Raw genomic sequence first — 14,305 nt, 5'->3', positions numbered from 1 at the left:
GACTCTAACTCACAGGAAATCCTCAGGGCGGTTGTCAGATTCTTCTCTCCACATCCCTCCACAACAGGATTTCTGGAAGATAGCAGTGGAAGAAAAATACTGCATAACCCAGGCCGTGATCTGCTGTTAAGTGGCCGGTTTTGCTTCATTTGCTGTTTTTCATAAAACAAGGAAAGAGTTGTACAAGAAAGTACTGAAATATCTTTTGAACTGAATTTCATCTTTTGGTGTATACAGAGCATGTTAAAAGGGAGAGACTAAAGTGAAACTGAAAACGGTGATCACTCATTTTATCACAATGGTGCTGGATTGTAAAAATGGTATTTTTAAAGTGTAATTTAAATTCATTTGTGTGCAGTAGAATTTCTGGATTTTAAGTCCACAATGGACATGCTAAAATGAGGCATCAGAATGAGGTAACAGAAAAGATGCTTAAACTCCAGATATCTTCAGCTGGGGCCTGTGAGCAGACCCAGACTTGCAACTTCCTACAAAAGAAGCGCACCTGCCATGGGCCAGAGCTGCTGTTCCGAGTCCCCTGTGCGTCACATGCTGCCATATCAGCAACACCACATGCCTCGGAGCTGCTGAACCCCTGTAGTGAGTTGGCCCTGGCTGGCGGCCAAGCTCCTACCCAGCTGCTTCCCTCACCCCAAGCAGGACAGGAAGGAAGACAGGAGGAAAAAGAGCAAGAAAACTCATGGGTCGAAATACAGACAGGGAAGTCACTTACCAAGTACTTGTATGGCCTAAACAGACTCAACTCAGGGAATTCAGCTTAATTTATTGCCAGTCACCATAAATATTTAATTACTGATTCAGGTTTTGGGAAACGTGTTGATAGATCTTAACACGTTTCCTCCCATTTTCCAAGCCTCAACTCCACTCCGGACTCCTCTCCGCCCCCTCGTTATTGCTGCAGGTTACACTCTACCTTCAGTGAGGCAAGAGCTGGCGCGAAGCTTCTGGGTGGGCGGGGAGTTGTTCCAGGTACAAAGTGGCTTCCCTGTGCTGCACCTTCTTGCTTTTTTCCTCTGCTCTGACATTGGTTCTCCATCGGCTGCAGTCCTGTGGAGCGTGTACCTGCTCTGGCATGGGTCCTCCAAGGGCTCCAGTCCCTTCAGGGGTGTGCCTCTTCTGCCATGGAGCACCTCCACCTCCTCCTGACCTTGGATTTCTCAGATCAGAAAACTGCTTAAGGACTCATTACCAGAACCACATTGTGTGCAACAAGTTTAAGCAAAACTGTTCCAGGAATTCTTCCAGAGTAAACTCTTAACTAAGAAACTCTTTGCTACTTTGGCTCGTTTGTAAGCACCAAACAAACAAACAAAGCATCAAAACAGTGAAAACCCATAGAATTCTTATACCCCATACATTTTTTGCCTGTGTTTAAAGCAAATTAAAAACCTCTTTTAACCATCAACCCAAGTTTTTGTTTACTTGTTTGAAAAAGATCTCCCTGAAGTTTTAAAGCACACTATTGAGGAAAAACTAAATTTGATCTGCACCTTGCCTTCTGGTGCCTGTACAGATTGCCAAGCTCTCCAGGCACAGCATGCAAGACCACATCTACCCTCATCAATTTGTTAGGTGTTACCATGATCCAAATTCTAGAGGTAAACCATATCCCTCTGGAGAACTTTCTGCTGTTCCACATGGACCACTGTAAATAACGTCACTTTAAACCAGTGTCCCAGACTGAAGCCTGGCCTTTTCAGGTCTTACGAGGAATCCTTAATTAACTCAATTTAATTCAGTATGCCAGGCAGAGAAAAAGAAAGGCTGCCAATATGATGACTTCTGTTCTAGTGGTTTACATGCATTAGAACTGTCTGGACAAGAAAAGAGAAAAACATTCAAAACCATGGGGAAGATTTGTGATGGGGAACAGTTGTTTGCAAGAAAAACAATTGCTCCGAAGCCAGCTGTGAAGAGGAGCAGTCAGGCAAGGGCTGAGCCTGTCTGCCTTCATGCTGAAACAATAAAAGAATTCTGATGACAACTTCGGTAAAAGCTTTCCATCAGGTGAGGTAATTGCTTCATCAAAATGAGGATCTATTTCATGACTGTATCCTATTTCAGAAATCAGCATTTTAAACCAACCAAACAACAGAAACAGCTGTTGAAATTCTGCCCACCTTAACCAGCTGGAAAACTAGCTGGGTGGAGGAAAAAAAAAAAAAATCACCATCCTCATTCAAACAGATATTGCTCCTTATTCATAATTAACAGCTTTCCCCTTTTCTAGTCACTTCATCCACATGTTCCAGAAGGTACTGGAAGTTCAATTAGAGGTGATATTTTATAAGTGTAAAGTAAAGAGCAACTCCATATTTATCATTCTAGAATGAATGTATTAAACAAACGTGGTTCCTCAGTATAATGTAGATGACCTTCAGCATCTAACACCACCTCAGTACCAAATCTCACCTTGTGCTTGACCACACAGTGCTCGACTACCTCTCAAAAGATGACAGGCTTGAGCTTCATAGTATTTGAAATCACACGTTATTTCCTTAATGTTTTCCACAGATTCAGTGAAGCAGAAATGCAAAACGTGAGACAAAATTCTAACCAGTTTCTGAAGAAATACACTTAGTACGGTACCACACTAACAAACTCTCCTATGGCGAGCTGGCTGCCAAACAGAGAAAAAACACTGTGCATTAGCCCCAAGTAGTTTATGGAAAGATTTGGAATTATGTATTCAAGCCCCAAACCTATATCGTGTTCAGTTTGGAAAAACAAAGTTTCGCTACACAGAAAGGCAAGGTCTTCTTCAGAACTGAGTCCTCCATGCACTGATTCCAAACACCACTCTTACTGTAGACAGTTGCTCCTTCTTAGACAGTTTCGCATGAGGAAGACAGAGGTGTTTTTGTTCAGGTGGAGATTAAATTTTCTCAGAGACAGAAAACAATTAGATTCTGATGGGAACCAAAGAAATCTATAATAGACATGGCTACTTCAAGGCAGTTGCAACTGTAGTTTGTCAGATTCTGCTTACTGTATTTTAAAAACTCTAAAGCAAATCAGTATTTCCAAATGTTTCCATTTTATTGTGCTTAGATATTTAAGATGCCTGTGAAAAGTGAAACACGTGCAATAAATGGTACGAATGTTATAGAACTTTTGGTCGTACACAGGTTGTATCTGTGCACGTGACATGTGCTTCCTGGGGATGACATGCAGGAACTGAGACTTCAGGCATCCTGGCTAAGAAGTGTTTTATCACTACAGTGCCTTCCGAATTAAATGCATCCCTGATCATTTACCCTCCGTCCTACTCATTTCACTTACATAACCCAATTCAAAAATACTTTTCTATGAGCTAGCCGCCCATGTAGGATTTCAGATCTGTAGATACATGGAGCAGTGAAAAAGAAACAAATGATGTATTTTTAATACAATCAGAAGCCTCAGCTCTTAACAGCAGTAAAACAATTTCCATGATTCCTCCAACAGACATCCTGCGATATACACACACCTCTAATATCCCACCGTACAGGGAAAGGCAGGCGTTAATGTAAGCATGTACTTCAGTGCTGTTTTGAATCACAAAGCTTTCCAGAAGTGAGGCCGCTCTGACCTAAGCTCTGTTTTTTTGAAAATGCTGGGCAAAACGAAAGTGGGAGGTTTGACCCTTGCACACCAGATATTTTAAAGCTTTTATCAGAAGTTGCTGAATTACATTTTGTACTAACGTAAATGAAAAGTCTTCCAAAACCAGTTGAGTTACATTGTTAACACTATGGCTCAGTCTTTAACAACAACATGATCCTCCTGTTAATTGGGCAAAAGAATACACAACAGCCGCCTCAGGTGCAGAACTGCCTACATATATGCTCAGTTTAAAATACAATTTTAAAAGTCAGCAAACAGGTCATTCCATAGCCATTAATACTGCAGAGATTTAGGAGCTGTTCCTTAGCTTGTGACATGGGTAAGGAAAACTCAGATTCACAGAAGCGGCCCACCCAGTGACAGCTCTTACATGATCCCTGCAGCAAGGAATAATCCGGGGAAGGACCTAATCTCATCCAACCTTCTCCACTAAGGCAAGAAATAAACAACTGTTTACCTGCTCCACAGCCCTGAAGAGATATTTGTTTAACCTGCTCTAGAAAGACTAAAGGAGGAAATTCTGGAATATCCCTATCCAATCAGAAAAGTTCACTATCTACATGTTTAGAAATCCTTTGCCTACATTCATTTTACTGCAAATTAGCCCAATTTCTTGTCAATGGACAAATCAGATCAGTTCACCACTCTTCTCATGCAGCACAAGACTGCTATCGTACGTATATTCAATCTTCTCTTTTACTAACCCAATTGCTTTACTGTTCTGCACATCAGATAAACACAAATACCCAAACTATACTAAATTTGTATGGAAAACCGTCTTCTTCCAATTTTCACAGCTCCTGGAAGAGTAAATGGATATCAGTCTTTATTACAAGACTTAGACCCTTTAGAAAGCATGACATTGCTTTAGGAACAGTTCCACAACTGGAAGCTGAGAATTGTTAGTACTTCCTTGCCCTCTGAAATCTGGTAACAAAAAAGAATCGCCGGTCTTATTTTTTTATTTATTTTTAAAATTTATATATTTTTATATATGTAGAAAACAATTAGTAGTTTATAATAAAACCACAAAATGATTCTGTCCTTCATGTCTACACACTCCCTCAAGAAGCCACAGCACATAAACATGAGTGCCTTGTGAGCCAGCTGTTTTGTGAGGCTGGGTACAGAGGGCAGAGTTCACACTCAGCGAAAGAAAAACAGTTACAATTTACCAGTCGCAGAATCAGAAGTGAAAATGAACTGCAACACCCTTCCCGTCACATCGCAGCAACAGAAAAGGACCCAACTGACAACAGCTGGACCCAAACTGTATTTCAATTTCGTTCCAGCTTCACTCAGATGCGTTGTGCAATTTTCAGCCATTGGGCACCCATTAAGTTCCACGCTCCAGAGGTTTAAAGGTTCAACAGTTCTTTATTCTTACATGTAACAGTATATATGCTTGGCATACCTGGGTGTCATAATCAGAGAGCAAAGGATAACAAAAGAAAGTTGCTTTTGTCCAGTAGGCATTTCCAGTCACATAATTATGACACAGGAGAAAAGGCAAGGCATTTTGCCTTCATTTGGTCAGGATAACTATCTTGGACTAACAATGCTCACAGCTGCTTTGCTCTATCCTCTGCAAATTAAGCTCCTTAATATAAATATAAAAATAAAACCTAAGATGTCTGCCATAAAGGCTGCTGATACGAAGACTATCAGGTATGTTCTCTTCCCTCTTCTCTGCTTTTTTAGTGTAAGAGCTATCAAAACTGGGACTTTCTGCAGCTCAATCCAAACCATCTCCTAGTAAGGTCTGTTTTAATAATTTCCTTCTCTTCCCAGACACATTATCATTCCATGGACTTTTCTATGTATCACTAACATAATGAACCAATATTTAGGCTCTTTTTCCTTAGCTGCAAATATGCAGTATGAACAAATTACATCTAATGATAAAAGTTAAAGTCTCCCTTTCACTTTCAAACAAAGGCAAAACTTTTCTGAAGTGGCCAGTCCCTTCACTGTCTCCTGCTACACCCTTGTCCTGGTTTCAGCTGGTACTGATTTTAAATGGCATTTTTTTCCCCCTTAGGAGAAGTGGTGCTGCCAGGAAAAAAGCATACGTACACAAGAATGTCTAATTTGCCTGTGCAAATTAGAAGGACAAAACAGAAGAGGGAAAAGAATTTTGAAACTTAAGCACACTGTTCTTTTACAACATCTTAATTCTGGACTGCAAGAAACTGTATTTATTAGCAGTAATATGTTAGGTCATTCAACCATTACATTTCAAGAATGCATCTATTAACAAGTCTGCTGATTAGGATTAATTAAGGGGGTGGAATTTCTTACATGGTACCTGATCACAGAGTTTAGAGGAAGTACAAAATATTCACAAGAAATCACAGCTCCTGCAATAAAGGAATCAAACTTCACATGCTAAAATATTCTATACAAAACTGCTTTCTCTTAAGGAATCCTTACTTTATGTAGCATTAGTCAGGTGCTAAACCATGTCAGAAAATACACAACATGGAATACTCATCTATGTAGATTGTCCTTAATTTTTGTCCCTGAAGAGATAAAGTGCAGCAGAGCAAACGTCAGGAATTCATCTGCAACTTACATCTACCATGATCAGTGCTCTGAAACTTAAACTGATGGGGGTTTTCAATGGTAATAATCCTACTAAGGAACCACTCTGCTAAAACTTTCCAAAATACTTTGGAAAGTACCAGAACTTTCCAATAATCCAATCCCAAAACTTTCACTAAATTCTAAAACAAAATTAGTCCCAACATACTCAATCTAACCCCTCAGTAGCACAAGTCTTCATTTCTAACAGTATGGTGGCAGTTCTGTAATTTAAAATATAAACCTTATTAATGACTATAGTGAAAAAACACAGTTTTAAATGTAAAAAAAATATTTATTTCAATTTGGTATACAAAAAAGACAAAAGAGCTGAAGAATTATTAGCACTGGCAGTTTTTGGTAATATTTAATGGCAAGTATTTCCACCCTCACTTTACAAAAACAAGTGCTTTTAAAACTGTAATCATGTTTTTTATTTTACTTAAGTATTTTTTTCAACTGATTAGTGGCTAATCCAGTGGTTTTAAATAATTAAAATAACAGAGCTTAACAGACACAGTAAGTTACACAAACTTTTGACCAGAGCATTAAAAGATTAGTCTGAGAAACCAAGGCTACTTCCTCCTCTTTTACATGTAATTATTACCCACCGAGAAAAATAGGCAAACTGTATGCAGTGTTTTGGTACCTGTTTTTGCTAAGCATAGAAAAGTCAGCTAAGAGTATCTACTACTTTATTCTATGGCTACTGCATATATAGAAAGACAGCCAAGACCTAGACCACACCAAAAATTAGCATTCCTTATATACTTAGGAATCCTTAGGATCTGCCACAAAACACTTCACGTAATATTAACAGTGTTCTTACACTACCTGAACGAGTATATCCCAAGTCACATGGCAGTCGTGTCTTTTGGTGCTCAGAACCTCGAGCCACACACCTGGTGTAACAATGCTGTGCTACTGCTTGGCATAAAAATCAACAATAGGTACAGGAAGGGTGGTGAAAGTGAGAATGGCACAGGAGAGAAAGAACAACCTGCACATTTTTCAGCAAACAAAAGCTTACTTACCACCAGAAGGTGTACTCTTTAAATAAAGAGCATAGTAAATAAATAGTTTCAGGAATTTTTTCTGTACGAAAAATAGAGCACTATGTTTTTACATTCAAACTGTAACTCCGTAGGGAAGCAGACTTCATAAAGCACAGACTGGTGATCACACGAAGTGAAAAGAAACCATTAAATGGTTTATCCTAATGCTCTACTAAATTAGTGCTGCAGAGATTCCAAGAGCTCAGTGCCAAACGCCAATAATCAAATCATTCTTGTGCAATCACACCTCTTCAGGACTGAAAATACTTAGAGGAGCGTCCCCAGTTTCAGAAGAATTTCTGCTATTATGAGGAAAAAAGCCCGAGCAATGAGCAATTTTTGAGTCATACCGGAACAAAAAACCCTCAGGTTCTTTAGTTAACATTACTGACTAGTTAGATGTGCCACAAGCAGGACAGCCACTGTGTGGCGAGTGGAGAGTATGTCCAAAGTAACAACAGAGCTCTCTGGTCTCCTATCAACTACTCTAGAGTTGGGGAGACAAATGCTTTCTAGAAAATGAAGAATTCAAGGCAGCCTGTATTTAGGCAAGAGCTTCACAAGTCTGCAAATTCTTACTGCTGCTCATCCAAGCTGGCCTTGAACACTGGTGCATCCACAACTTCTCTGGAAAATCTGTTTCAGTACCTCACCACCCTCAATGCAAAAAATTTCTTCCTTGTATCTAATCTAAATCTGCCCTCTTTCAGTTTAAAGCCATTGCCCCTTGTCCTATCACTACACACCCTTGTAAAAAGTCCCTCTTCAGCTTTCCTGTAGGCCCCCTTTAGGTACTGGAAGGCTGTGATAAGATCACCCCGGAGCCTTCATATACATGACACAATTTCCAAGCCTTCTAAAAAAGGGAAATAGATGCTTTGAAAAAATGAAAGTTACTAAATAAATATATTCTTTATATGTATCCACCTCCACTTCCATAAAACTCCTAACAAATTATTTCAACTCTGTGAAGGGAAGCATTTTTTTTTATTTTAAACATAAATATTAAGGAACACTTTAGGAACTAGTAAGTAGCTACAACTCATTTTCTCACATACAAGCTGTAGATAAAATGGCATGGTTTAATGAAGACTGCAACACTAAAGGCTGTATTAACTCCTTAGGGTAAGGAGAGCGACAACTATTTTTCACACAGTTTGCAAGACTGCTGAAAAGCTTAAGCCGAGACTCTGATGATCTAATGTTGCCATCGAAGCAATCTTTTCAAGTGACATTCTACATGCCAATCCTAAAAACAGCTGATCATAGAGATACGCAGAGACAAGTCTGTAAGGAAAAATTGCATAGTTTTGCAATTGTATAAAAAAAAAAATAGTAACCTTTTTTTTCATCTGTGATGGATGAAGAAAACCTGTTGTCTGAGAATACCAGCAGTCAAAAAGCCAACGAGTTCTTGAAGCTACACAAAGAATTTAAGAAAAAAGACAGTTTGGTAAAACCATCAGTCTTCTTCCATATTTAAGATGTATTAGAGACTGTCAAAGATGACATTTTGACTCCTATTTTACACACTTTTTATGCAAGTTCCAATTTTGAGCCTGAACTCACAAAATTCTCTGCAGTTTTCCAACTAGTAGTAAAAAAACTGAAAAAAACTTTATGAACAAATCTACAGATTACAAAAAAAAATCTGCAAATATTTTGGTAACTTTGAATAGCACTTCACAATTGACATCAACACCTGCCAGTTTCATCGTCTCTCAAACCTACGAAGCCTTTGTCTTCTTATTTCCTCTTCTGCATGCTGCTCAGGTGGAAACCAAAAACCATAGGGTCGTCGCTCATTATTATACGTTGCTCCACCAAAATCTACAAGACACAATGAAAAACAACCATTACTTTGTTCTGTAATATGAGAAAAATGCACATATATCCCGTAATCCAAAGCATCACAACACAAAGGAAACAAGGAGTTGAATGTTTCCAATTTTGATGGTTTCAGGGCAATCACAACTTCCAGCAACTGCTCTTAAGATATTGAAAAAAAAAAAAAAGTAGAAAAAACAAACAAAAAAGCCACAAAAACAAACCACAACCAAAAGAACACCCAAACATCTAACAGGTATCAACCTGGGAGTTCATATTTTTCATGATCCCTACTTTACATGAGAAACTCCGGATTGTTACACTATTTAAACATCCTCAGTAGTTAGGTCTGGCAAAACAAGCCTTTGTTTTCGCTTTTAGCATTGCAGCCCAGCACGTGCTGACCTGTACCAGACGCACACATGGCTCCCATCCTCAGTTGGCAGCAAGCAATTTCAGAAATAAACAACACAGGGCAGCTCAGCTAGAGAGAACTGTTATCAAATTACTCTGAGCAGAAGTAGCACCCCAAGACCAAAGGGTCTCCACCCTGGCACCCCAAGAGAGGAGAAGAACAGGCAACTCCAGCAACTCTTCAGAATTCACACTAAGTCACGGAGCAAAGAAACGATTAGAAGGTTGTGGTTACAAACCACCTCTGCTGAGGGGCTGTGGGAAACAAAGATGAGAGTCTGCTTCCTGAGCATAGGTACAGCATTAAGGATAAGCAAGTTAAGATAACTCAACAGCTTTTGTAACCTTCAGTGGTTTTTAACTTTCACCTCAGGCTCTCGTTTAAATTAACAAAAGTGAATACGGAAGACCAAAAGTAGGTTTTGTACTATGAAGTTTGTTTTCAAGATGAATTTCAAATACAGCTGTATCCCGTATCAGAAACTGTTTGTAGTAAACACATAAGGCCTGTTCACGTGACATGAAGTCAGGAAGTCCAACTTATGAAGAGGCTTTGTTAGTTTCTCATTCAACTACAAAAGCATTTGAGTTTGTACAATACTTGCCAATAAATGTATGATTTTGTGAAAATATTAAAGCACGTTCATAATTTTTCTTTTTTTTTTTGCCAAGAAGTCAAACTCTTGGAAAATGCTTCCAGAGATAACTATAGTTACTCAAATTGCAGTAAGCAGCAATATTAACATAAATGTTTATAAAATGAGATGCACTGTTTAAAAGGATTTTTCAAATTCATATTAATACACAGAAAAGGAATTTAATGTATATTCTAGTATTTTATCTTCAGCTTGTCTTTGAAAAAGCTACGTCACTATTTGACAAATATTGTTCAAAATATTACAGAAATATTAACAATACCTGAAATATATAAATTTTGATATGAGTAATGTAGTCAAGACCCTGATTGTATAAATGGCTGCACCATACAGTGTCAAAACTGCACTGTAATGCTGAAGTTTGAGATTTTTTTAAATCATAATAAAAAAAATTTACACTTTTTAAAAATTCTTTTCCGTAGTCACGTCATTTACATATCAAGGTTTCTCATTAAAACCTTTTTTTTTTTTCTATATAGTATCCTTGGTTAGTTTTTATTTAAGAAATCAGACACCACTTATATGGTTGAGTACTGGCAGAGCCCCCATAAAATATGCTCAACATTTCAAACATAAGTGTGCTTTAATAATCACTAGAAATAAAGAGATATTATTTTAAAAAAAATGCAAAATGCTCCTTTATATGTTGACCCAAAAATAGAAGACTGACAATGTATTTTGAAAAGCTTTATGTTCAAGAAAAGTTACTATTTACATCAGGCAAGATGATGAGGTGTGAATTTGTCTGAATGTGAAGGTTTAAATACATTTATATATATGTGTGTGTATATTTTAATTATCCTGCTACCCAAAATAGTTCCCTGAAACCTTTTTTCTTTTCAATTACAATAGAAATATTAAGGAAGTAACACCTTTATCTAATCAAAACATTTATAAGCCACAGTGTTCAGAAATGGTAATTAGGCCACTGCTGCTACTGAAACAACACCTGGACTTCTGTGCAAACAACGAACACAATCTTTTTAACACATCAGCAAGAAACTTGAAGACTAATGGACTTTAAGACTATATTTAAAGTATTTAAAAACTGCAATAACATCAGATGATAGACAAACCCAAGGATATAGTACAAAAAAGTTAGAACAAAATGCTAACCCTTACACGGCAGATTTTAAAATTCATTTTCTTGTGAACCATGGCTGTGTTTCTGTGAATACCGAAGACAGACCCTCCACACCTTTCCTGTCACTCTGTGTGGGGGTGGTTTTTTTTGATAAAAGTTTATCATGGTAAGACTTTGGACCAAAGCAAGAAAATCACTGTAATTGCAACTAGTTTAACTAAACCTGTATTACTTAATACAGATAAAGCTTTAATGACCTTAAACATTTTCATCCACATAGTAAATAAATAAGCTTATCATGCCCAAAATACTTAGAGTATTTAGGCATTACAGCACATCACTCTGAACCCACGGTCCCCTCCACACATAACGTATAATGCATTAAGCACTAGTTCAAAGGTTACTCAGCATGTCTAAATCAGATTTGATTAATCACAGACACACAGCCTGAAATGAAGGCGACAACACTGATTGTCCTCCCTTTTTAACATTTTTTTCTCCCCATACTACGAATGAGTTTATCAACTCTCAGCTTATAAAACCAAGAATGTTTTGCACTCAGAAGAGCAGAGCCGCAGACAGCTCACCAGCTTGGACTGCCAGCGCGGACAGCATTTGCCCATCCTTCCTTCCTGGTCTTCCTTCAGTCCTTAATCTACATCAAGATTTACACGAGGAACTACTTGTGTAGTAACCATAACAACAATTTTGGAAGGAAGATTGTAAAATTGTTGATGCAGACCCATGAGACCATTTTTACTAGTTAAAAATACTCAACACAGATTTGCAGATTGTTACTCAAATTTGCACCCTTTTTCTTGGATTTAAATAATGCAGAAAAATAAAAACTATTGAGCACAAATCTTCTCAACTCAAAAGATACTATTAAGCACAGGAAACCCTCAAGAAACTAGAGACTTTGCCACAGTCTCTTGGTTCCAGTCAAGTTCCAATTCTGGAATCAAATTACTGGCGTGTTCAACACAGTTATTTTAAAAATGCAGCTGCCCAATCTGATAAAGCAGAAAGAAAAATATATGAGACTATTAGTCATACCTTATCGGATACTGGAGACTTTGCACTGAAAATTCTGCACCTGACATTAGTTCTTCTGATTCCTAAGAAAAACTTCTGGTTTATGCCTGAAGTTCTATTACCTGCTCTAATTTTTTATAATTAACAGATGTCAAACAAACAACTATCTCAATTCTGAAATTCTGATACAAGAGATGCTCATTGCCTATAAAGATCTTGTTGAATGATATTTCTGGTTTAGAACAATAAAATACATTTGAAATTCTACACAAACAGAGACAGTGCATAACAAACTCAATCAACAATAACAAGGAGTTAAGAGTGTCTTACTGGATACAAGTCTTTCCAATGAAAGACTTAACTCTGCAATACACATATATTTCAGTTCAGTACTTATGCAATTCTGGGCATTACTCATTTACAACAGCTGATTATGCCCAAAACTTCCTTAGAGACTTTATGATAGCAGAAAGAAACTTAATAAATGTTTCAATGTGCCTTCTGGACTTCTATTTGAGACATTTATGAGGTAAACCCTGAACTTCCATTTCATCGCTGAGCTGATGCTGAATAGTTCACCTTATTTGTAACAGGTGATTGGCAAGTAAAAAATTATTTCAAACTAAGTACTATCACACTAAACACTTTCATAGGACAGGCAAGAGTAAGAGATTATTATTCTTGTTCATTCCTCAATTAAATCATATTTATTGTGTAAAATGGCAAAATTGATGAAAACGTGAATATTTAAAAAATTTGGCGTCTGTTGCTATACCCATTGCATGATATATTTGAAAAAAAATAAGGCATAATCACAACACAAAATTTAAGGTGGTTTTTTTTTTTTATTCTTCCATATGCTATGGATGTTAAAGCATGGGCAGCTGTAACTACTGGACCAACAGCAGGAATTTCTAATGCAGACATTCACAGCTCATGTCACACCAAATCACTGATGCGGTCAATCTCCAGAAGCACCCTGCCCACCAGAAACTAATTCTAGTCACAAGAACAAACATCAGAAAAAGAAGAGATGTCAGCAAAGAGGCATGAGTTGATCCTAGCTAGTCTTTAAGCCTTACCTTTTCTAAAGAGGTTCACATTTGAAGCATCGTTTTGAAAGATTTGATCATCTTGTAGTGAAAAACAAAGCAGCTACAGAGTATTACATTCCGAATCACTTCAAGCAATTCAGAGACAGATGTAATTTATTAGTCAAATAATACAGCTTATAACCCATGCAGATCAATAGGTTTTAGTAAAGAATGGCCAAGATGACAGCTGCAACTGGGCCACCGTTTCTCTCCTCTTTTAAGAAACAATGCAAAGGAGCGAGGGCACATATTAGTTTGCGATATTAAATTCACACTTTCAACCGTGCACATAAGACTTCATTAGCAAGCAAGAAAGTGATTAAATAAGGAGATCTTAGCCCCTTGCACTGCATCTCGGCAGGGAGGCAGCAGGCACTGGCTCGGTGCTCCGGCGAGGCCCAGGAACACTGCGCACTCACCCGGCAGATGGCACCGGAGCCACGCAGGCTGCCACGGAAACGAGGGCAAACTCCAGCCAATAGAGCATTCCTCCTTGTAAGCAGAATTAGGCTTATTTTGAAACAGATGGGCTCCAGAGAAGCTGCTGCACTGAATATTATGGAGTTGTTTATTGTCTGGCTGGTTTGAAACCCAGGGATTATTTGCCAGCATCTAGCAGTTTCTCTGTTACATCAGGTTTCATCAAAAGGAAAGCAAAGTGAAAGCCGCTGGAATACATATCTACTTTTTTCTTTACTAAACCGCTCCTAAATTCAGAACTTAACTTGCTATTGTGTACAGTGCTTTGCAGCAGAATGTCTGTCCTGACAAGACCAACTACATAACCAACATCTTAACCCTGAACAGCTAACGCAGCTAGCTTCTATACAGCAACCCAGACTCTGTATTTTGACTGTCTTGATAACAAGTAAAATTTTTTTAGTGTTCTTCTCACTTTATGCACCTGCAATACAACACTGTCACCCCTGT

General features: G+C 38.0%; 1 protein-coding gene across 1 annotated transcript in view; it reads right to left on the bottom strand.

The window, feature by feature from the left end:
- Positions 1-8,057: 8,057 nt before the first annotated feature.
- Positions 8,058-14,305, bottom strand: part of RHBDD1 (rhomboid domain containing 1) — a 56,510-nt gene continuing 50,262 nt past the window's right edge. The window contains exon 7 of the mRNA XM_086618466.1: positions 8,058-9,095. Coding sequence (XP_086474592.1) covers positions 8,977-9,095 — 119 coding nt within the window. The 3' untranslated portion in view covers positions 8,058-8,976. The remainder of the gene's footprint in view (positions 9,096-14,305) is intronic.

Source organism: Tauraco erythrolophus, chromosome 11, assembly GCF_009769465.1.
Source record: "Tauraco erythrolophus isolate bTauEry1 chromosome 11, bTauEry1.pri, whole genome shotgun sequence".
Lineage (NCBI taxonomy): Eukaryota > Metazoa > Chordata > Aves > Musophagiformes > Musophagidae > Tauraco > Tauraco erythrolophus.
Note: the sequence above shows the minus strand (reverse complement) of the source record. Positions and strands in the feature narration are given on the sequence as shown.